Source organism: Carassius gibelio, chromosome A4, assembly GCF_023724105.1.
Source record: "Carassius gibelio isolate Cgi1373 ecotype wild population from Czech Republic chromosome A4, carGib1.2-hapl.c, whole genome shotgun sequence".
Classification (NCBI taxonomy): Eukaryota; Metazoa; Chordata; class Actinopteri; order Cypriniformes; family Cyprinidae; genus Carassius; species Carassius gibelio.
Window position 1 is genome coordinate 18,456,555 of NC_068374.1, and position 23,291 is coordinate 18,479,845.

At 40.7% G+C, this 23,291-nt stretch overlaps 1 protein-coding gene and 1 long non-coding RNA gene across 3 annotated transcripts in view; both read left to right on the top strand.

Moving 5' to 3' along the window:
* Window positions 1-14,606, top strand: part of LOC127972323 (chemokine-like protein TAFA-5) — a 202,735-nt gene extending 188,129 nt beyond the window's left edge. For both annotated transcript variants that reach the window (XM_052575755.1, XM_052575764.1), the window contains exon 4: window positions 8,042-14,606. In XM_052575755.1, the coding sequence (XP_052431715.1) occupies window positions 8,042-8,050 (9 nt within the window). In that variant the 3' untranslated portion in view covers window positions 8,051-14,606. The remainder of the gene's footprint in view (window positions 1-8,041) is intronic.
* A 708-nt stretch (window positions 14,607-15,314) lies between these two features.
* LOC127972342 (uncharacterized) lies at window positions 15,315-21,748 on the top strand. Its single transcript, XR_008157071.1, has 3 exons — window positions 15,315-17,541; window positions 19,192-19,393; window positions 19,650-21,748. It is a non-coding gene; the product is annotated as an uncharacterized LOC127972342 (long non-coding RNA).
* The last annotated feature ends 1,543 nt before the right edge of the window (window positions 21,749-23,291 follow it).

Below are 23,291 nucleotides of genomic sequence, written 5' to 3' on the forward strand. Positions count from 1 at the left end.
GTCGCGGCGCTCCCCGCTGTTTTTTACTATCTTGAGAATTCAGAGATCGACGAGACTTTCCTGACCTGAATAATTTGTCACACTGCGCATGGGTGAAATGCGTTAAAAAATTTGACGTAATTAACAACAAACAATGAATTAACGTTGTTAACGCGCTATTTTTGACAGCCCTAATATATATATAGTATGCCGATGCCCTGGAGTTTTAACAGAGCCAGGGCTGCATCTACACACTTCATGAAAGTGCGGGGTGAGAGTGCAAGGCCAAAGGGAAGTACTTGATATTGGTATGCTTCGCCCCCGAAAGCAAACCTCAGAAACGTCCTGTGTTGGGGAGGGATGGAGGTATGGACATATGCATTTTTTAGATCTATCGCGTCAAACCAGTCCTCGGAGTTGATCTGAGACATGAACTGTTTGAGTGTGAGCATCCTGAACTTCAGCCGCTTGACTGAGTAGTTCACTAGACACAGATCTAAAATGGGACGCATTTGCCCACTAGCACTGATGTTGTGCGCTGTGACTTGGAGGGCTGTGCCCGAGCCTTTAAAGACGATGCCGCACCGGGAGACAGATAGCTCGCGAGCGTCTGTTCAACCCGGGGCATCGCCTTATAACCGCACACATTCATCCCCGCTATGTTGCACTAGTGATCAGAAACGAGGATAAAGAGGTGGGACTCCTCGGCATGCAAATCAGGAAAAATAGGAAGACTTCAGTGCAGAGGTGGCGGCTTAGTTAGCAGAAAATGCGCAGTAAACGCAGTAAACACATACCTGACATAGGCACATGACGTCACCGCACTACTCTCTGCAGTGAGGGGTGTCTCCATTTATGTAGGTTAAATATTTAAACTAACATTGTGATATGCTTGAACTGTTTTATATATAAATTATATTTTAGGCAAGTTATCCTAAAGGCTAAATTGATCAAAAATGATCAACTGTCTGCTGCTGGCTGCTTGGTCATTACCACTTCAACCAACGCCCTAGCTATTAAATACTTCCATTTGTGTGTATTTGTTATATTAGATTTATTTGTAATTTTTGTTCCTATGATTGTAATCGTTGACTAAATGTACAGTTTTTTATTTTAAGACTCTATATTCTGACTAATTAAAAGTGTAAGTTGGTACCAGAAATGGTACCAACTTAGGGACAAAAGAACTAATATAAAAATTCCATTAGGCTGGGCTACAATAAGAGAATGATCACTAATCAACCCAAGAGTCCCTGTAGGCCCATCCTGTTTGGATAATCACTTACATAATTTCAGGGTATTTCTGAAACTGGGCACAGACACTATAGAGGATAGCTGACTATTTGAATGGTTGGTGAGATTCTAAAAGAGATGAATTTGGAAACAATTGTTAGCTGCCATTCATCAGCTAAGTGATGAATTTGCTGGCAAAAGGAGCTGTAGAAATGGTTTCTCCAACCAAGAGCGAGTCCCCAAGAAGGATGGCAGCCTAAGGCCCATTATCTACCTCAGACACAGCTTGTGAACCTCCCAGAGATCTTGCTAAACACTGTATCTCAGGCTAGAGCAAAGTCTACAAGATGACTCTACACCCTTAAATGGTCTTTCTTTTCTGCCTGGTGTACAGCCTGCGGCCCAGATGGGACCCAATTTCATACGACATGTGTCTGATATTGTCCTTCCTGCAAGAGCTGTAGCTATAAGGGCCATTCCCCTTCCCCGCTCAAGGTCTATGTAGCTTGCATAGCCTATTCTCGCACTCCTGTAGCTGGCTAATTGGTGGGAAGAAACAACTTGGTTGTTCATATTCTGAAGGGGTCCAGAAGGCTTAACCCGCCTCGCCACATCATGGGATCTGCCCACGGTGTTGAGGGCTCTGAAGATTCCTCCATTGGAGCCACTACAATCCATCGACCTTTGTTCTCTGACACTTAAGACTGCTCTGTTGCTAGCATTAGCATTGGAGATTTGCAGGCACGGTCAGTGAGCCCCACCTGGCTCAGTGGATTCAAACCCAGGTCTCTCACACCAAAGGCATGTGTCTTATCCACTGCGCCATCAACACCCCTCCTAGGTGTATATGACTCTCTAGAGAAGAATCCAGTTGGAGTTATATAAAAAAAATCCTGGCTATTCCAAGCTTTATCATTGTAGTCAATGAGTGTTGGAGTTGAACAGTCCACAAGTCATCAAATAAAGCATGCGGGTGGGTGGGGTGTGAATAAAGGCCTCCTGTAGTGAGTCCATGCATTTTTGTAAAAAGAAAAATCCATATTTTGGATTTAAGATTATTTAAGATAACAAAGTTGTCTAAATAAGATAACTAAAATTTACATTTGAGTGAGACTAAATAAAAAATGGCGGCCCAAATTAATACTTTATGGTTTATTAATAATAATTGTTTTACTAAAATAACAAGTTTTTCTTGGACTAAAACTAGACTAAAATGTTAACTAAAATTAATTTGGATAAGGTTGACTAAATATGATAAAAACTAACACTTCAGACTAAGACTAAAATGAAAACAAAAATTGACTAAATTAAAACTAGTGTGGACATCCATAATAAAAAAAAGAAAAAAAAGTTGGGACCCACTTCATATTAAGTGGCCTTAACTACTATGTACTTACATTTTAATTCATAATTTAGTACAATGTACTTATTGTGTACATAAATGTTTTTACATTGTACTTATATTAATAAAAAAACGACATGTAATTACATCTGTATTTAATTTCTGTAATTACATTTATAATTACACTGTTGACCCATACTTTACACCTTAACCCACCCTTAAACTTACCCATACCTCCAACCCCACCTCAATAGCAGCAAAAGTGTTTTACAATACAATATGAACACAATAAGTACATTGTACTTATTTTTTTTTATGTAAGTACATAGTAGTTAATGCCACCTAATATAAAGTGGGACCAAAAGTTGAAATAGATTATTAATAATAATAATAATAATAATAATAATAATAATAGTAATAATAATAATAATACTGAATGCAAAATAAATCACAAAACATCTTCACTTTACAGTTCAGCAACAGTGAGGTTGGAAACAATGTGGACAACACTATTCATTAAACACTTATTTAATGTATTCAGATGAAAATTTACAATATTAACAAATTATTCATAAGCAGTTCTTTCAGAGCCCACAGTTACAGTGTTTTAATTAGAACACTAGCAAAACAGTGTAGTAAAACAAGTAAAAACAAAAAAAGTACATTTTTATTAAACTAAGTACAATCAAAACCTATTACAAAAGGTCAATTAATCTCTACTAGAAGAAAACCGTGCAATGTAGCAGATTAACAATTTCTTACCAATGTTTCAAGAATAAGCTGGATCTTTGATGACTCTACAAGGGGAAAGAAGAAATGGTTTACTGAAAAGTAAAGTTATAACGAGCAGCAGCTCACAGTCAACCGCCTCACTCACAGAAAGACGACAATAACTGTTATATTTTTAAATGTAGAAAGGCGCGAACCGAATCATTGTCCAGTTTCCTGGTTGACAGCCAGATTAACCAATCATGATCAAAATAATAAAATAAAACTACCAATAGGAGTTGTTTCAGTGCGATAAAACAGCGAAATATATATAGTTTTATTGTTTTTAATGATGATAATATTTAACATATACCTTTAGATTTTAGAATAGGTATCAGGACTAAAATATTTTAAAAAGCTATTAAAATAATAATAATCTTAAATAATTTAATATAAATAATTTAAAAGTTTGTTAACCTTTTTCAACCATTTAGCCGTAAACATTTTTAACGTTGTTTCGTTAAAACAACTGACCTTATTTCAACCATATTTCAACGTTGAAAGTGGGTCATGTGCTGGAAGTTTTTCAACCATTCATCTTTAAATGTTGAATCAACGTTGAAACCACAACTGACCTTATTTCAACCATATTTCAACGTTGAAGGTCGGTCATGTGCTGGCTGGGATGCGTTATCGCATTAATGGTGGTAACCCTAATGAAATGTTATTTGGGCAGGTATTTTCACATAGTTTCTAGATTTGAAAAGTGAAAAGTGAAAGTGACGTGACATTCAGCCAAGTATGGTGACCCATACTCAGAATTTGTGCTCTGCATTTAACCCATCCGAAATGCACACACACAGAGCAGTGAACACACACACACTGTGAGCACACACCCGGAGCAGTGGGCAGCCATTTATGCTGCGGCGCCCCGGGAGCAGTTAGGGGTTCGATGCCTTGCTCAAGGGCACCTAAGTCGAGGTATTGAAGGTGGAGAGAGAGCTGTTCATGCACTCCCCCCACCCACAATTCCGTCCGGCCCGAGACTAGAACCCACAACCCTTCGATTGGGAGTCCAACCCTCTAACCATTAGGCCATGACTTCCCCAAATTTAAATTAAATTTAAATTCAAAAAGACTATCGATAGTCTATACATGACCTGTCATTTTATGATAGTCTATGCATGAACTGTCCCACCGCATACCAGGTAGCAGAGCGCGTAGTAGTGGACCACCTACACGGGCCCTTCCCCACCCTCTCTGGCAGGTGGCCGGTATGCGGAACCCCACCAACGTCGACGAGCTGGTGGAGGCCATCCAGCTGGCGGAGGCGGGAGGCTGGGGAGCGATCGCCACCCTTTCCCCAAAGTGTGGTCCAGGTCCAGGAGCGACACGCGCCGGAGGGCACCCAGCAACCAGATGGCAGGCCGGCGGTTCCCGGGCCACAGGATGAGCCCATACCCACCAAAGCTCCTCACTGGACGCGCTTGGCTGGCAGGCTCTGCCGTACACATGGAACTTCCAAAGCAGGCCCCATGGGTGGAAGAGAAGATAAATGGCTGGACAGTCCTTGCCCTCCTCGATTCTGGCAGCGCGGTCACCCTTGTCCGGCCAACTGTCCTTCCTCCATGGCTGGAACCCAAAGCCAGACTGCCAATCACCTGTGTCCACGGCGATACCAGGGAAGTACCGGTGCGGCGGGTCACCATCACGGCACCCCCTGGAGCCTGGATCTTCCTGTACCGGTCCTCCTCGGCAGGGATTGGCCGGGGTTCGACCGCCTCTTCGCCTCCGCTAGCCAGCCTGTCAGACCCGCCGGGAACCGCCCCCAGCTGGCCTCGGACAGCCCCAGAGAGGGTGAGTCTTCCCATCATAACCCTAACCTCAAAAATGACCTCTTCCAGCAGGTGACTGGGGCTGGGGCCTTCACCCGGGAGCAGCACGAGGATGACCGCCTCAAACACTGCTGGGCCCAAGTGAGGATCGATGATGGGAAGGTCCTCCAACCGGCACCCCACCCAACACCTCACTTCGTGGTCAAAAATGGCCTGCTGTACTTTGTCGCACAGTGAAGGGGGGAGGAAAAAACACTGCTGGTAGTCCCACGCACCAAGACAGGAGCAGTAATGTAGCTGGCGCATGCCCATCCCATGGCTGGCCACCTGGGGGCCCAAAACACCATCCAACGCATATGCGACCGTTTCCATTGGCCAGGCCTGGAGACCGAGGTAAAACGCTTCTATCAGGCCTGTCCCACCTGTCAACGGACGTCTCCATGCACCCATCCCCCCAGCCCGCTGATTCTGCTGCCCATCATTGAGGTGCCCTTCGAGTGGATCAGAATGGACCTAGTGGGGCCGCTGCTCAAGTCCACTCGGGGACACAAACACATCCTGGTCATCCTGGACTATGCCACCCGCTACCCTGAGCCCATCCCCCTCCGCAAAGCCACCGTGAAAGCCATCGCTCAGGAGCTCTTCCTGTTGAGTAGTCGAGTCGGCTTACTATCCCAGATACTGACTGACCAAGGTACCCCCTACGATCCCAGATACTGACTGACCAAGGTACCCCCTTCATGTCCCAGGTGATGGCTGACCTCTGCAAGCTTCTCCAGATAAAACAGCTCCACACCACCATATACCACCCGCAAACGGACGGCCTGGTCTAACGTTTCAATCAAACGCTGAAGCAGATGCTGCGGCGAGTGGCTGCTGAAGACAAGCACGAATGGGACAAGATGTTACCCTATGTCCTGTCCAGGCTTCCGGATTTACCCCCTTTGAGCTCGTCTTCGGCCGGCAGCCCCGCGGCCTGCTTGATGTCACCTGAGAAGCCTGGGAACAGCAGCCTGCCGTCCACCGCTCCACAATCGAGCATGTCCGGGAGATGCGGGAGAGGATCAACAAGGTCATGCCCATTGTCCGGGAGCACCTGGCCAAAGTCCAGCAACGACATTACAACAGGGTGGCCCAGCCACGGGAGTTTCATTCAGGAGACCATGTCATGGTCCTCATCCCCACCGCCGCCTATAAATTCTTGGCCAGCTGGCAAGGTCCCTACACCGTCAAGGAAAGGATCGGCCCTGTCACCTACCAAGTCCGGCAGCCCAGAAGATGCAGAGAGGACCAGCTGTACCACGTGAACCTTCTGAAGCGCTGGGTCGGGACGGGGCCCCAGCTTGCAGCCCTATCGTGTTCCGGAGGCTCAGCAAAACGCCATTGAGGAGGAGGTACAGGAGATGTTAAGGTTAGTGACCATCAAACCATCACGCAGCCCCTGGTCCAGCCCCATTGTCATGGTTCCAAAGCCCGATGGCACCTTCCGCTTTTGCAACGACTTCCATCGCCTGAACGAAGTCTCGGAGTTTGACGGCAACACAATGCCGCAGGATGATGAACTCTTGGATCGCCTGGGAAGGGCCCGGTACATTTTGACTCTCGACCTCACCAAGAGCTACTGGCAGGTCCCCTAACCGAGCAGGCCAAGCCGAAGATGGCGTTCTCGACCCCTAGTGGCCACTGGCAATACCGGGTCCTACCCCTCGGCCTGCATGGGGCTCCTGCCACCTTCCAGCAGCTAATGGACATCCTCCTGCGGACCCACACAGCACTGCACACCAAAGGAAAAGAGAACACAGAGCACTGAGCACCGGAAACCCCTCACGTTGGCTATTTCCCCTTCACGGTTACAATAAAATCCACCCTTCGGGAAAGTTACCTTGATCCTCATGTCATGTACTTCTTCACCCCGTCACAATATATATATATATATATATATATATATATATATATATATATATATATATAAACTGCCTAAACAAAAGGGCACTTTGGGCATCAAGGGGTAAAAGTGGCAGGTGCTCAAGCACCCACCGCTCCCATTGCTTGAAACTGTAAAACTGCTCTGAAATAATTATTATTGTACAAAACGCTATACAAATAAAGGTGACTTGACGAGAAAGAGAAGTGTTTTTGTTGAGAATCTAATGAACAACATATTTTTTAAGCAAGTAACATTATTATTGGTAATATAGCAGACTCATTGAAAAACACATCATAAAGAGAAAATAATCACTTCATCCGATAAGTGAATAAAATGGTCTTCACAGCCTTACTTACTGATGTTCCACAATATTGACTTTGTTCCCTCTCACTGGACTTGTGTGTAGGTGATGTAAAAAGGGAAAGCAGGTACCGTGTTTTTTGGATTATAAGTGCACCTAAGTATAAGTCGCATCAGTCCAAAAATACGTCATGACTAGGAAAAAAACATATATAAGTTGCATTTATTTATAACCAAGAACCAAGAGAAAACACCCTTTCGCGGCTGTAGACGGTAATGTTTTCTCTTGGTTTATGTCAAATTAATTGTGATAAATAAGTCACAACTGACTATAAGTCGCAGGACCAGCCAAACTATGAAAAAAGGTGTGGCTTATAGTCCGGAAAATACGGTATTTGGACCAAAGCACTGTGAGGCAAGGGAGGGGTGGGGCTCAAAATGTTTCTAAACTTAAAATGCATTTTTTTTCTCTGTTTGTGTGGTTTTATTAATTAAAAAAAATAAATGTATATGTATAAAATTTAAATGTATAAAATTAATATTTACAATTCACTGATGGTTTTTAATTATATTTTTAGGGGGGGCAACCCACAGACCAACCCCCCCCCCACACAGACACACACACACACACACAAATACACACACTTTTCACATCACCTCTACACCCATGGATCTGCAACACTGATCATGATTTCTGTATGTTTCTGGTTGATCTAGGTGTCCTAACACTGAAAGGGGTTCCTGGAGCACCACGAGATGAAGCCTCTTGCTGCTTCGCCCACCTGCTGTAGATACTTGCTATGTCTCATCTGCTTAACACCTGGCTCTGCAGCAATGGGCAGCAACCCCTTGTGCCACGGAGAAAATACTGTACATTCACAAAGCGCCTCACAGATTGTGGTACAGTAAGAGCCTTAATGACTTTAAGATGAAGCACAGGACAATGAGGCACCTACCCTGTCTAAGACAACCCTGAACCAGACACAGGCTTCATGGGGCTCCTTCAGCATTTCTTATCTGATCTGAAACTGTGAATCTAACTGCTCTGTGAAAAAGCTTTCTGCTGGATTATGTTTTTGACACTCTGTCTTTTTTTACAGACCAAAGAAGAAAAGTAATACACCAATAATAATAATAATAATAATAAATGCATTGATTATATGAGCGCGGACTGAAGAACAGACTTTTAAGGGAAAATTTAGGCAAAGAAATTATAAACCTAAATGTAAAGAGAGAGAGAGATAAGGACTATTCTATACAGCAGTGCTCTACAAATGAAAACACTGATGTGGAACATTAAAATGACTGGGTCAACCATTCACATTTATCACAATCAGAGAAGAACCTTTAGTACTTTAGTACATGTCCTTGAACTGAATTAATCACTGTATTCCAAGGGTAACAAGGATATAGATACTGTACACATAAAGACTTCAATAAATGTAATTTCCATTTTTCAGTAGCAAAATTTTGGATGATTTGCATTAAGTATGGTTAAATGGAAGAGTACCACATTGCTTATCGTAAGAAAATATTTAAAAAAGAAACACTAAAAAAATAAAAAATTTTATTCCCAGGAGTAAAATATGTCATCACATGTATTTTGAAAGGCCTACAAGTTATATTTTTAACAGTTTTATATGTTGAACCTTTGTGAATAACCTTATTTAACATGAATAACATGGAAATGAGAGATACAGAACATGGGTCATGCTTTGCTCCATAAAGCAGGACTGTCTTACTGTTTATGTTCAAATTCAAGTAGCAATTTTCCTTGTTTCATGTTCAAAAACATAACCACGGGTACTCATAAATAGGAATAAAAATTGACAAAAACAAACACACAAAAATATTGATTTATTGTAGAAAAGCAATCATTCAGTTCCAAGTATTACACAGAGTCATATAAACTGCTTTTAACTTTTGTATTTTAAAGGTTTGGAGAAAACAACTTCTATTTGGGGTTTCTGACGTACAATTATTATATTTTTTTTGTGCTTGTGTTTGTTTGCACAGTGCTCACCTTCAAGCCTTGACAGCTCCAGAGACAGTTCAGAAAGTCTTAAATTAATTTACATGAAATACTTGTTTTTCCATCCATCCATCATCTTCCGGAGCCGGGTCGCGGGGGCAACAGTTTAAGCAGAGACGCCTAGACTTCCCTCTCCCTAGCCACTTCCTCCAGCTCTTCCGGGGGAACCCCGAGGCGTTCCGAGGGCAGCCGGGAGACATAGTCCCTCCAGCGTGTCCTAGGTCTTCCCCGGGGCATCCTCCCGGTGGGACGTGCCTGGAACACCTCCCTGGGAAGGCGTCATGGAGGCATCCGAAATAGATGCCCCAGCCACCTCAGCTGGCTCCTCTCGATGTGGAGGAGCAACAGCTCTACTCTGAGCTCCTCGTGAGTTTATCAACCTATCTCTAAGGGAGCGCCCAGCCACCCTACGGAGAAAGCTAATTGACCATAGGTGAGAGTAGGAACGTAGATTGACTGTAAATCGAGAGCTTTGCCATACAGCTCAGCTCCTTCTTCACCACGACAGACTGGTACAGCGACCGCATTACTGCAAAAGCTGCACCGATCCGTCTGTCAATCTCCCGTTCCATCCTTCACTCACTCATGAACAAGACCCCAAGATACCTGAACTCCTCCACTTGAGGCAGGAACTCTCCACCAACCTGAAGTGGGCAATCCACCTTTTCCGACTGAGAACCATGGCCTCGGACTTGGAGGTGCTGATTCTCATCCCAGCCGCTTCACACTCGGCTGCAAACAGACCCAGTGCAAGCTGAAGATCCTGGTCTGAGGAGGCCAACACGACAACATCATCCGCAAAAAGAGCTTTTTAACTACCTCGATGACATTAGCCCGGGTGATGAACGAGTCCTCCTCCGAGTCCCCAGCCACTGCTTCCTCAACGGAAGACAAGTCGGTGGGATTGAGGAGATCCTCGAAGTATTTCTTCCACCGCCCAACGATATCCCCAGTTGAGGTCAACAGGTGCCCATCTCCACTGTAAACAGTGTTGGTAGAGCACTGCTTCCCCCTCCTGAGGCGTTGAATGGTTTAACAGAAACTCGTCGAGGCCAACCAAGTCTTTCTCCATGGCCTCACCGAACTCCTCCCAGGCCCAATTTTTTGCCTCCACGACTACCCGGGCTGCAGTCCGCTTGGTCTGCCGGTACCTGTCAGCTGCCTCCGGAGTCCCACAAGCCATCCAGGCCCGATAGTACTCCTTCTTCAGCTTGACAACATCCCTTACTTCCGGTGTCCACCACCGGGATCGGGGATTGCTGCCTCGACTGGCACCGAAGACCTTACGGCCACAGCTACTTGTTTTTATCATTAAATATTTTAAGAATAAATTAAATAAGTGAAAATAAGTTGCTAAAACAAAATTGTAATTTCATTATGTTTATGGCTGTTTCTTTCTCTGTTTAAAATGAGCAATGCCTGGTATGGCGATCTACATTTGGAGGCACATATGATTTATTGATTCAGATGTGGAAGACAATTTAGGTGAATTCACTAAACAGTGCTGAATCCTTTCTTTCTTTCTTTCTTTCTTTCTTTCTTTCTTTCTTTCTTTCTTCACTAAGCAACTTCAATCCAGTTTAACCAAAAGTTAAATGTGCTGAATTGAATAATAATAATAATAATAATAATAATAATAATAATAATTTTGTTCATTTAAAAATGTGTTCGTTTTAAATAAATGTAAAATGTAACTTAACCTATAGTTTATTTTATTTTGATTGTTGTTTCCTCTCGAGTCAGTCATGGTCAACATTACGTCATTTACTGATGAATCGCTAGAGAGATTAATCACCTTTGAATGTTAACAAAACAATCCAATGAATGTTGGCATGCGAGATTTGCATTGCGCACCCTGTCCCGCAGTGCGGGTATATAGGGAGAGCGTGTGCAGTCGCACATTCAGCTTTTCACTTTGGAGCCCTACCTTACAGCTACCAAGCAGGAGTGTCATCAAGACATTCGCGAATGTTGGTGTAACAGTGTGTCAATGGGGGTTGCCAGAGCTGCTGCTTTGATCATTGCAACTCCTCCTAGGCGCTTCAAAACTTCTGTGTTTTTTTCTAAAAGAGCAATTACTCCATTGGATCCATCTGATGGTCATGATTGCTGCATCTCATGCCTGGGCCTTGAGCATGCTGAGGCAGTGCTTGTGGATGCCTGCAGGAACATGACAATTGCGATGTAAAAGAAAGCAAACATAACCCCAGGTATTTATTCAATACATGGGCTAAATTAACTAAAAATAAAGCATCAACAAGTGTTGACATTTCCCAGCATCACAGCAGTAATGACTTTATGAACTACTTCTAAAATCAATACTATTAGAGTTAAAATTGTAACCATGCAGCCATCAGCTACAGTATAGCATCTGCACTATTGTGCACTATAGATCCCCAGAGGAACAGTTCCACTCAATCTCCACTATAGGAGAGGAAGAATTGTATAAACCAACAATATGTATGTTAGACCCTATTCCATCTAAGCTCCTAAAAGAGATACTTCCAGTTCATTGTCATAAGAATAAGTCCCCAAAACCTTCAAACCGGCTGTTATTAAGCCTCTCATCAAAAAACCACAACTTAACCCCAAAGAACAAGTAAATTATAGACCCATCTCGAATGTCCCTTTTCTGTCCAAGATACTAGAAAAGGTAGTATCCTCACATTTATATTCTTTCTTAAAAAAAAAAAGGGTATCTGTGAGGATTCCCAGTCAGGATTTAGACCATATCATAGTACTGAGACTGCTCTCCTAGTTATAATCCTGAGTTATAAATGACCCTCCTGAGTTATAAATGACCTGCTCTTATCATCTGATCGTGGTTGTACCTCTCTTTTAGTGCTATTGGATCTTGGTGTTAGCTTTCACTGTTATGCTTATGATACTCAGCTCTATATTTCTTCGCGGCCTGGCGAAACATACCAATTTGAAAAACTAACAGATTGCATAGTCGATATAAAAAACTGGATGACGAGTAATTTCTTACTGCTAAATTCTGAAAAACAGAGGTGTTAATTATAGGACTTAAAACCTCTGCATGCAATAACCTAGAATGCTGTCTAAGTCTTGATGGCTGCTATGTCAATTCTTCGTCATCAATTAGGAACCTAGGTGTGCTATTTGATAGCAATCTTTCCTTAGAAAGCCACGTTTCTAGCATTTGTAAAACTGCATTTTTCCATCTCAAAAAATATACAGTATATGCTCTCAATGTCAAATGCAGAAATGTTAATCCATGCGTTTATGACCTCAAGGTTAGATTATTGTAATGCTTTTTGGGGTTGTTGTTCTGCACTTTAAATAAACACACTCCAGTTAGTCCAAAATGCAGCATCTAGAGTTCTTACTAGAACCAGGATGTTTGACCATTTTAGTCCGGTTCTGTCAACACTGCACTGGCTCCCTATCAAACATTGTATAGATTTTAAAATCTTGTATATTACTTGTATATTACCCTGAATGGTTTAGCACCTCAGTATTTGAACTTGTTACATTATAGTCCTCAACGTCCGCTGCATTCTGGAAACTGGCAATTTGATAATACCTAGAATATCAAAATCAACTGCTGGCGGCAGATCCTTTTCCTATTTGCCGCCTAAACTCTGGAATACCCTACATAACATTGTTCGGGAGGCAGAGACACTTTTGCAGTTTAAATCTACATTAAAGACCCATCTCTTTAACCTGGCTTACACATAACATACTAATACGCTTCTAATATCCAAATCCGGTTTTTAGGCTGCATTAATTAGGTAAACCGGAACCGGGAACACTTCCCATAACACCCATTGTACTTGCTACATCATTAGAAGAATGGCATCTACACCAATATTGGTCTTTTTCTCTCTTATTCTGAGGTCACCGTATTCACCAGATCCAGTATGTGTCCAGATCAGAGTGTCACTTGCAGCCACCCGGATCAGTTTCCTCAACTATATATTGCTTTAGATACATTGGTTCCTCAACTATATATTGGTTTTTTCAACTATATATTGGTTTGTTCAAACACACATTGGTTATATAAGTTTAGATATTTTCAGAATTGATGTGTGAAATTTCTGGTCACATGATAAGATCACAGAATCAAACTAACTTCCTCATCTATTCAGAAATGGTTAAAGGTTGTTGAAAATGAGTTCAGATGAAGTTTGGGCATATTTTGATGGATTGCAAAGAATTCTTTATAGTATCATCTTGCCCACTTTGGAGTCTTCAGAAGCAGAAGTTTTATAAAGACGTCTTGAGGATCATAAATACATAATTTCATCTTTTATTGTATGTCTCTCTTCTAAACAGGCCTAAAATAATTTGACTACAGATGACCTGACTTTGTTTTTAGAGCAACTTTCAGCAGAAATTGATTTCTTACTTCAGAGTATTTTTGAAAACCACAGAGAAGCGAGTTCCAGATGGCCTGCATTTCATTTGAGGGTTGTCCATACAGGGGACCTTGGAAGACCAAGGTATGTATTGTATTCTAATAGCATCTTGTCAATATTGTCAGGGTTTGGCAAGGAGGAACTCAAGTGCAGACAGGGATCACAACACACAGGGTTTATTAGATACAAAAAAGGGGGAAAACAAAACCCACGAGGGGGAAAACACTGACTAGGGTAAATACAAAATAACTAAACAGGACTATGTTGACACGATAAAGACTCAAAACACTAGAACACTAACTACAAATAAACACTTACGGATATACAAAGACTTCTCAAAGGGGTGACAAGGATACACTCTCTCACGAGGCTGACAAGTAGAAACACATAAGGAAACAATCTCAAGAAGGAACAATCTCAGTGTGGAACAATGAACCGACAAAAGACAGAGCACACTAGGGGATCTAAATAGGAGAACTAATTAAGACACAACAGGTGGCACAGATACGGCAATCACGACAAGACTAGGATAACAAGGGGGGCGGGGCAAGGGAACGAGACAACACAAGCACATGGCCCAAAGACAAGGCCATGTGCTTGTACACAAAACACCAGTCTGTCATGATCCTGCCTCAAGACTAGAGAAAAGTCAGGACATGAAGGCAGAATCATGACAGAATCCCTCCCTTAAGGAGCGGCTTCCAGACGCTCCCCAAGGGAACATCAAACGCAGGACAGGACTGACTGGGAAAGAGACAAAAACCAACAAGACATGACAAACAACAACAAAGGCAAACAAGAATACACTACGACAGGGTTAGGGTGACAAATCAAAAAAAAAAAAGGAAGGGGAGGAGGCGGGACAACAAAGTTCATGTGGGACAGACCAGGGTGGGTGGGGCAGGAGTCTTAGAAGGATGGGACGAAGGCTGACGGCGAGGGGTCCGGGCAGGTCTGGGTGGTGAGGGGTGGGGAGTGGTCTCAGGACAACTGACAGAGGACATGACAGGAGGAGTCACAGGACACGGGGCGACATCTACTGGACACCGGGCGACATCAACGGAACACTCGACAACATCAACAGGACACATGACAACATCAACGGGACACGGGACAACATCAGTGGAGACAGAAACTGGGTCAGGAACTGCGCTAACTGCGGCTGGCTCGGGATCTCTGGGGACAGGGTCAGGGGACAAGAGAGGACTGGTAGGGACTTCAAGGATCTGGGCAAGACGAGACAAATAATCAGACAAAGTCTTGGCTGCAATAATAACAGGCATCTCCTTACGAGATGAAACAGACTGTAGTAAAGCTTCTGCTGCAGAGTCGGCCGCGGCTCTCTCCTCTGCCCTCACGACTGCGGACTTGGAAACAGTTCTCCTAGTCGCCGGTTCGGGGTCAAGGGTCACCGCCGCTGGCTCGGGCACACCAGCGCTCTCCGCTGCAGGAGGAGACAGAGTTGCAGACCGGAAGACCCCTTCTTCCTCCTCTTCCTCCTCTTCCTCCTTGGCCACGGTGCAGAGGTCACCGCTGGGTCTGAGACGGGTCGGGGGAGTTCGGTCTCTGGCAGGGCTGACGCCGTCCCTGAGGCCTCTGAAGCAAACTCCCACGAGAACCATCTCCCTCTTTTCCTGGGGAGACTGCTGGCTGGGGAAGGCGCCTCAGGACTTTGGGAGGGATCTGCCTGTCCTCCCAGTGTTGTGACGGCCAGGAGACGACCCTCTGGGATCATTGGCAGCTGGGTAGGTGGGGGGGACCTCTGCGGCTCCTCCTGGGAGAGACTCTCCCACAGCCGGGCATAACTGCGGAGGATCCACTCACCCTCGGGCGAGTATGGGAAGGTGACCCCCTTCCTGTCGGTGGGGGATGAAGTCCAGCATTGCTGGCGGAACTCCAATTTGGAATGTAGATTGGAGGACATCCTGTATGCTGAGTTCTGGTGCGGTTGGTTCATTCTGTCAGGGTTTGGCAAGGAGGAACTCAAGTGCAGACAGGGATCACAACACACAGGGTTTATTAGATACAAAAAAGGGGGAAAACAAAACCCACAAGGGGGAAAACACTGACTAGGGTAAATACAAAATAACTAAACAGGACTATGTTGACACGATAAACAAAGACTCAAAACACTAGAACACTAACTACAAATAAACACTTACGGATATACAAAGACTTCTCAAAGGGGTGACAAGGATACACTCTCTCACGAGGCTGACAAGTAGAAACACATAAGGAAACAATCTCAAGAAGGAACAATCTCAGTGTGGAACAATGAACCGACAAAAGACAGAGCACACTAGGGGATCTAAATAGGAGAACTAATTTAGACACAACAGGTGGCACAGATATGGCAATCACGATAACACTAGGATAACAAGGGGGGCAGGGCAAGGGAACGAGACAACACAAGCACATGGCCCAAAGACAAGGCCATGTGCTTGTACACAAAACACCGGTCTGTCATGATCCTGCCTCAAGAATAGAGAAAAGTCAGGACATGAAGGCAGAATCATGACAAATATAATGACATTTTTTATTTATTTGTTGATCTTGGTAATGGTTGGCCAAAAAAAAAATCTCTACACATAGCTTTCTGGAAATGGTGACACTCTTCCAATGAGATTTAAGGTCCGATATTTCCACTCGTAATAAAAAAATATGACTTCACGTTATGTCAATCACACTTACACACTGCCTCCGAAATTTTCTTCCGTAATAATAAAATTAGGATGGGGTTAAATTTTCCACATTTTACGGATCCGTTTGAATGGTGTTTTTACAATTCAGAGCCACGGATGATGGATACGAAAAAAACAGTGTGCAAGGAGCTTAATCTGAACATTAATATGTTTAAGATGGGATCTGAATATATGTTCATTAAATGAATTGAATGTTTCCCTTTTAAATTAAATATTTTCAGCTGAGATCCTGACATTATTGAGTTAATTAAATTGTCAAAATGCATAGATGTACATAAAATATTTGATTTATCATTTAATTAAAGTCCATTTGTTTATAATAATAATAATAATAATAATAATAATAAAAATTGATAATGTTATATAAGGTAATAAACAGAAAGTGGGGCTCATGGTTTCACAGGATTTTGTGGAAACAATTGCATGGAAACTGCACTGCCTAAATATATGAATTGGTTTCATATGTAACATTGCTTTAAACATTGTTAAAGTAAAAAACATCAGACAGACAGAACAACACACAGATAGAGAGAGAGTGAGAAGAGGGTCAAAATGGCCCTTCCATCAGTCATTATTTAACTTAAAAGCTTATTAAGGTATAACTCACCCTTTTATATTTGTTTATACACTGTTTTTCTACCTACTTTTGTATGGTCTACTCTATACAACGTTGATGTTGAAAATTTTGGCTACACACATTTTGTAACTCTCTACTTTTTCTTCTTTTTGTTAGGTATGATATACGGGAAGGTCAGATTGTGGCTCTTCAAGAGCTGGGTTTCAGCTGGACATCAATTGCTGCTTTATTTGGAGCACAAGGACCCTTTATTTTCTTTTAATCTCAGACAAAGATTTGGTCTACTTTCAAGACATCCATTAAGTAGTTTAAGTAATGAAGAATTTGATTCACTAATACTACAGGTGTTGTCCTAATGTAGGACAGACTTACATTCAAGGAAGCCTTCAGAGTAGAGGTTTAAGAATCCAAAGAAGAAGAATACGAGAGAGGCTCAGAATTATTGATCCAATTGGAAGAGCAATAAGTCGCAGACAAACAATTCGTCAGTGGATTTACAACATTTCTTCACCAAACCAGCTATGGTGAGTATACTTCACAAATGCAGCGTTGCTAATTCAGTACACCAGCTGACACTTGTGTTCATTAACCTACACCATTTGACCTAAATATATCAAATAAACTGTAAATGAATCATAATATTATTCCCCATAATGCACAAGGCTTCTTTTGTCATATTATTAATCTGGTATTTTTTATATACAGTATTGAACCCATTCAAATCTATTAAACTAACACCTTGTGAACATAAATTACTCTGAATATGATTCCCTATTAAATACATTTAATAGGGAATATAGGTCAATGTCAAGTTTATTTATAACAAAACAACACAAATGCTGACCAAAGTGCTTCACAACCGACATAACAAATATACAATTAACCCATTTAAATCCATTAAACTATAAAACAGTTTGACCAAAAGTTATTAAACCAATTGTAAATGACAAATTTATTGAATTGATACATTTAGGTCAAACAGTGTTGTAGTTTAATGGATTTAAATGGGTTCAGTATTGTATATATGAAATACCAGATTACCAATCTGAAAAATAATTATTCTCCATTATAGGGTATAAAATTCTGATCAATTTACTGTTGGTTTGATATCTTTAGGTCAAACGGTATAGTAGTTTAATGGATTTACAGAAACAAGTAAGGGATAATGTAGAGCAAGGCGGTTGTTATAGCGAATAACAACCCTGACAGACTGATCACCCGACGCAAAGTCGATTGGGACCCTCTTTTATTACATGGCTACCTACAAAATAAATAAATAATTTGACACAAAATATTGATTTAAAAAGGAGTTTATTGATTTAAAAACGATTGTATTTCTTCCGCTAAAGAAAATAGTCCATTCCACGTCCATAGTAACGCTCTGTTGTTCATGGCAACGGTGTGTTATATTCGCAGTGGTCCGATATCAATAAATAACACACCGCATTCTACATTAGAATTCAACCTAGCTATGTAATAATTACATTTAAAGTTCCACAATTGTTACAAAACAGATGAATTGCTGATGACAAAAAACAGAGCCTTGTGCAATAAAAGGGATAGTTTTCATAGATTTTCATACAGCATAATGTAATAGTTAAATAGTTTAAAGTTGCAATGTGTATTTTTTTGCGGCATCTAGTGGTGAGAATTGCGAATTGCAAACAGATAGTAACTCATGGCAGATCCTTCAAAAATAAAAATTGAATGAAAAACTATGTTGGCCGACGGTTTCACGAAATTCGTCTGCGTCTTTTTCTGCTGCTTCTCATTCAAGTTGTTGACGAAACGTGCTCTGTAGCACTGTTTTTTCGCTGTCGGCTACGGTAGATACATGACGTCACGATATGTCGACCTTCAGAGTCCAGGGTATTATGTAGATATAAATAACTTTTTCTAATGTAATAAAAACATTACCGATCATTAGGTAAGGTCTTTATACACCACTGAAAACATAGTTATGGATCTTATATTGCATTTCTGTCAATACATCCTCAGAATTATTACACATTGTACCTTTAATTGATTTATTGTCCTGAGAGATATATATATTATCTGAGTTGGTTTGGGATCTAAACATGAAATGCACAGAGTATCCTGAAACCAAATGTCTAACGATCATCAAACGTTAAAATAACTTTATCACCATCTTAAATCCATCTCTTTTAAAATAGGCACATTGACGGTAATCATATATTGGCCAGTTGGAAATTCTATTGCCATGGATGTGTGGATGGATTCAGTCGGTGCATTGTACACTAAAAATGTCACACCAACAACAAAGCTGATACCGTCTTCAGACTGTTTCAGGAGGGGGTGAACAACTTCGGCCTTCCTTATCGTGTCCGCTCTGATGCTGGACGTGAAAATACAGAGGTTGGTTATTGCTTAACTTTATTTCTCTCTAGCTGGGAAACAGCACATCTGGTCACCAGTGTATGTTTTAGGTGAAAAAAAAAGAAGTGGTAAAACACATTTTAAAGGACAGACAGATTTCACAGTAAGATGACCAGACAGATAGATCAGAGACAGACTGAAATAAAGTTAGAAAAAGATAAATGATCGACAAAAACCTTTGTAAATTGATTTGTTGTTCTCACACAAATTTTATGTCAAATAATTTTTCTCGCAGGTTGCAAGGTTCATGATCCAGCAAAAAGGCCCTGGAAGGGGAAGTTTTATTGTGGGTCGGAGTGTTCACAACCAACGCATCGAGAGACTTTGGGCTGAACTGAACAGAGTTCTGACTTATCACTACAAAGATCTTTTTCAGTTTTTGGAGCAACATTCACTGCTTGATTCCACTTCTGCTGTAGATATCCATGCTTTGCATTACGTATATCTACCAAAAATAAACAAAGCAGTGAATGAGTTTGTCAATCAGTGGAATCACCATGCACTCAGAACATATCGAAACTGGACACCACTTCAGCTGTGGACATCTGGTGTACTGCAGCACACTGGATGTTCATGCTACAACCTACTGGATGACTGCGAGGACATCTTCGAAGAGACTTTTTCAAATTCCAGTCCAGCTGATCACAGATGTGACAGTACACTAACACTGACAGATGACCAAGAAGCATTCTTAAGAGAGAGGGTTGATCCGATGGAAGATGATGGCAACTATGGTATTGAGCAGTACATCTTGGTTAAATCACACTTGCAAATGCTGTTAATTTGAGTGTACCGAAACGGTAACACTTTTTATAATAACGTTCAGTTGTAAGTCATTTATAAGTGGTTAGTTAATGATGAACTAATCATTTACAAAACATTCATAAATGATTTGCAAGTGATATATTAACATTTTATGTAGGCTACGTGTTTTGTAAACTGTGTTACAAGTCATTTACAAGTGAATAGTTAATGATTTACTAATTATTTACAAAACATGACTATGCATTTCATGTTTAATACTTTTTTTGTTGTTGTTGTTGTATGTTTTGCTCACATCAGGTGCACAGTGGTTAAAGACTCCATGTGTTTCAGAGAAGCTGTCTATACCCTCCCCAGTCAGCACTTACACTGCAGTACACACTACACTACACTACACCCTACACTACACTCTACACTACAGAAGATAACTGTCTATACCCTCACCAGTCAGCACTTACACTGCAGTGCACACTACACTACGCTACACACTACACTCTCTACACTACAGAAGATAACTGTCTATACCTTCACCAGTCAGCACTTACACTGCAGTGCACACTACACTACAGTGTTCAACACCTGTAGATGATGTGTAAACTATTCATCACTTGTAAATGTGTTACACATCATTTGTTGATCTTATACCTTATTGATTCTTGAAGTGGTAATCTACGAATGACGTGTAACACATTTACAAGTGATGAATAGTGTACACTTTAGATTAGGGGATGCAGAAAGTGTTGTAATTAATTTATTTTCATGCGTTTACACATCATTGTGTTGAACACTGTTACTTACCTGCTACAAATGATCTGTATGTATACAAGGCATTTATAACACTTTCTGCACCCTCTAATTGCTACAAAACGTTACATACAAAAAAAATAACATAACACTTATTAATCATTTATGAAAGCATAGTCAATGTTTCGTAAATTATGTTAGTCTTACTATTCACTTGTAAATGACTTGTAACAGAATTTACAAAACATACATAAAATGTTAGTATATCACTTGTTAATCATGGCTACCCACAAAATAAATAAATCATTTGAAACAAAATATTGATTTAAAAACAATTTTATTTCTTAAGCAAGAAAATGGTCCGTTTTGCGTCCATAGCAACGCTCTGTTGTTCATGGCAATGGTGTGTTTAACTTCGCAGTGGTCTGATATCAAGAAATAACACACCACATTCTACATTAGAATTCAACCAAGCTATGCAGCTAATAATCACTTATAAATGACTTACAACTGAACGTTATTATAAAGTGTTACCAAAGAGGATGCTTCAGGTTTAGTGATTAGGTGTTTTCAGCTGTGTAATCAGTTGTGAATTATGAGTAACGATAAAAAAAGTCTATCGGCTAACATACCCAAAACAACAGGATTCAAATACTGCTTAACATTTGTTTTAATGAAAAACAATGTTTCTATTGACAATCCAAACATTTTCAACAGGTTTTGTTCAAAGGTTAAAATCTGTGATATTAACATGATCAATGAAAACACTGGAAAATATGGGTCATACAGACTGTAGTTGGTAAGCGACAAATAAAACTTTTACTTCAAGCTCAACGTGTTTAAATTTTTTTTTTTTTTAAACACTGAAAATTAGTGTGACATTGAAGTCCAACCACATCTGTGAGATTGTGCTTATTTGTAAGCATGCAGTAAGTAACACCTATATGTCTCAAAATATGTGTAAAACACAATATCAAAAAATAGCTAAATTAAACAAAGTTTAAAAAGTATATAATAATAATAATAGAACGAATGGGTGTAATATGGGCTCTGCAAATCAAGTACACAGGCTGCAAGGCAATTTCTTAAACAGATAATTTTCTGTTACTTTGTGATAACTAATAGACACTTCAACAAACTCCAAACTGAACAAAAAAAATGGTTAGGGCAGAAAAACAATAAGAACTTATAAACAATAAGATCAATAAAGCTTACTATTACTACTTATACAATCAAATGAACAAAATACATCAATTGTATAAAAATGTATGTCTCCTTGTGTTACACAATAGACTTAACATCTATCATGTAATTTCAGAAAGCCATCACTGTCATTTTCTTCTATTTCTACACCTTGTGAACTGTTCTGGCCTGGAAAAGTTATTCAAACATCATACTTCTTACCTGTCGTAAGCTGCCCTAGTTCGCTGCAAAACATACCACTTTGCTAGCTCCTCTGCTACCTGCTTGCAATTTCTCAAGTTTATAGCCCTGCAGCATCCAGCCATAGAGATAACACCTTGGGTCTAAGCCACACTGTCTTGCAATTGGGCTTCGGAATCAGCATTCATAATCTGATATAGGACAAACATGGTTTATGTAAAGCTTGTTAGCTCCAAAACAGATATTTTATAAATAAATATTTCCAAATGATTTATGTTTTAAATAACACAAGTTGCACCAAAAAAGTTTTGGGTAATTGAAATATTTTAGACACACAAAAAACGATAATTTGTAATTTTCCCATTGGCTTTAGAAAAAACGTCATATTACAGTAACAGGGTCATAATTTGATCTTTTCAAATAAACTCTTTTAAAAAAGTCCTTTTTTCAGGACACTGTATTTTAAAGATTACCTTTTACAGATATTTATTGGAAAGGGTTAAAACAATGCGTTTCATTTATGATGAGAGTCAGTGCATCTCAGGACACACACACACACACACACACACACACACATATATATATATATATATATATATATATATATTAAAATAGTCTTTTCAATAACCAGCTGAACATTGTTTTCTTTTTCTGTTTTCGACAGAAACATTATGCCCATAATCACAACAAATGGGCAAAAATGCCAAATGTTGCTTGAAAATAAATTGCAGCATCTGTGACAGCTCAAGACTGTTAGACAATTATTAATCAAATCACCATTTGACTGCAATCTAAGAGTTTTGATACAGAGCTTCAAAATTTGTCTGTGACACTACCACAAAATCACAGAAAAAGCATGGAGAGAGAGGGCACAGCTTAAGGTACATCTCTAATGGAGAAACCAAAAGGTTTTGCTTTCTCAAGTTTCTCCGTCTGCAATACTGGATGTCAGTTTAAATCCGAAGAACCTGATCAGCTAGCACAACAA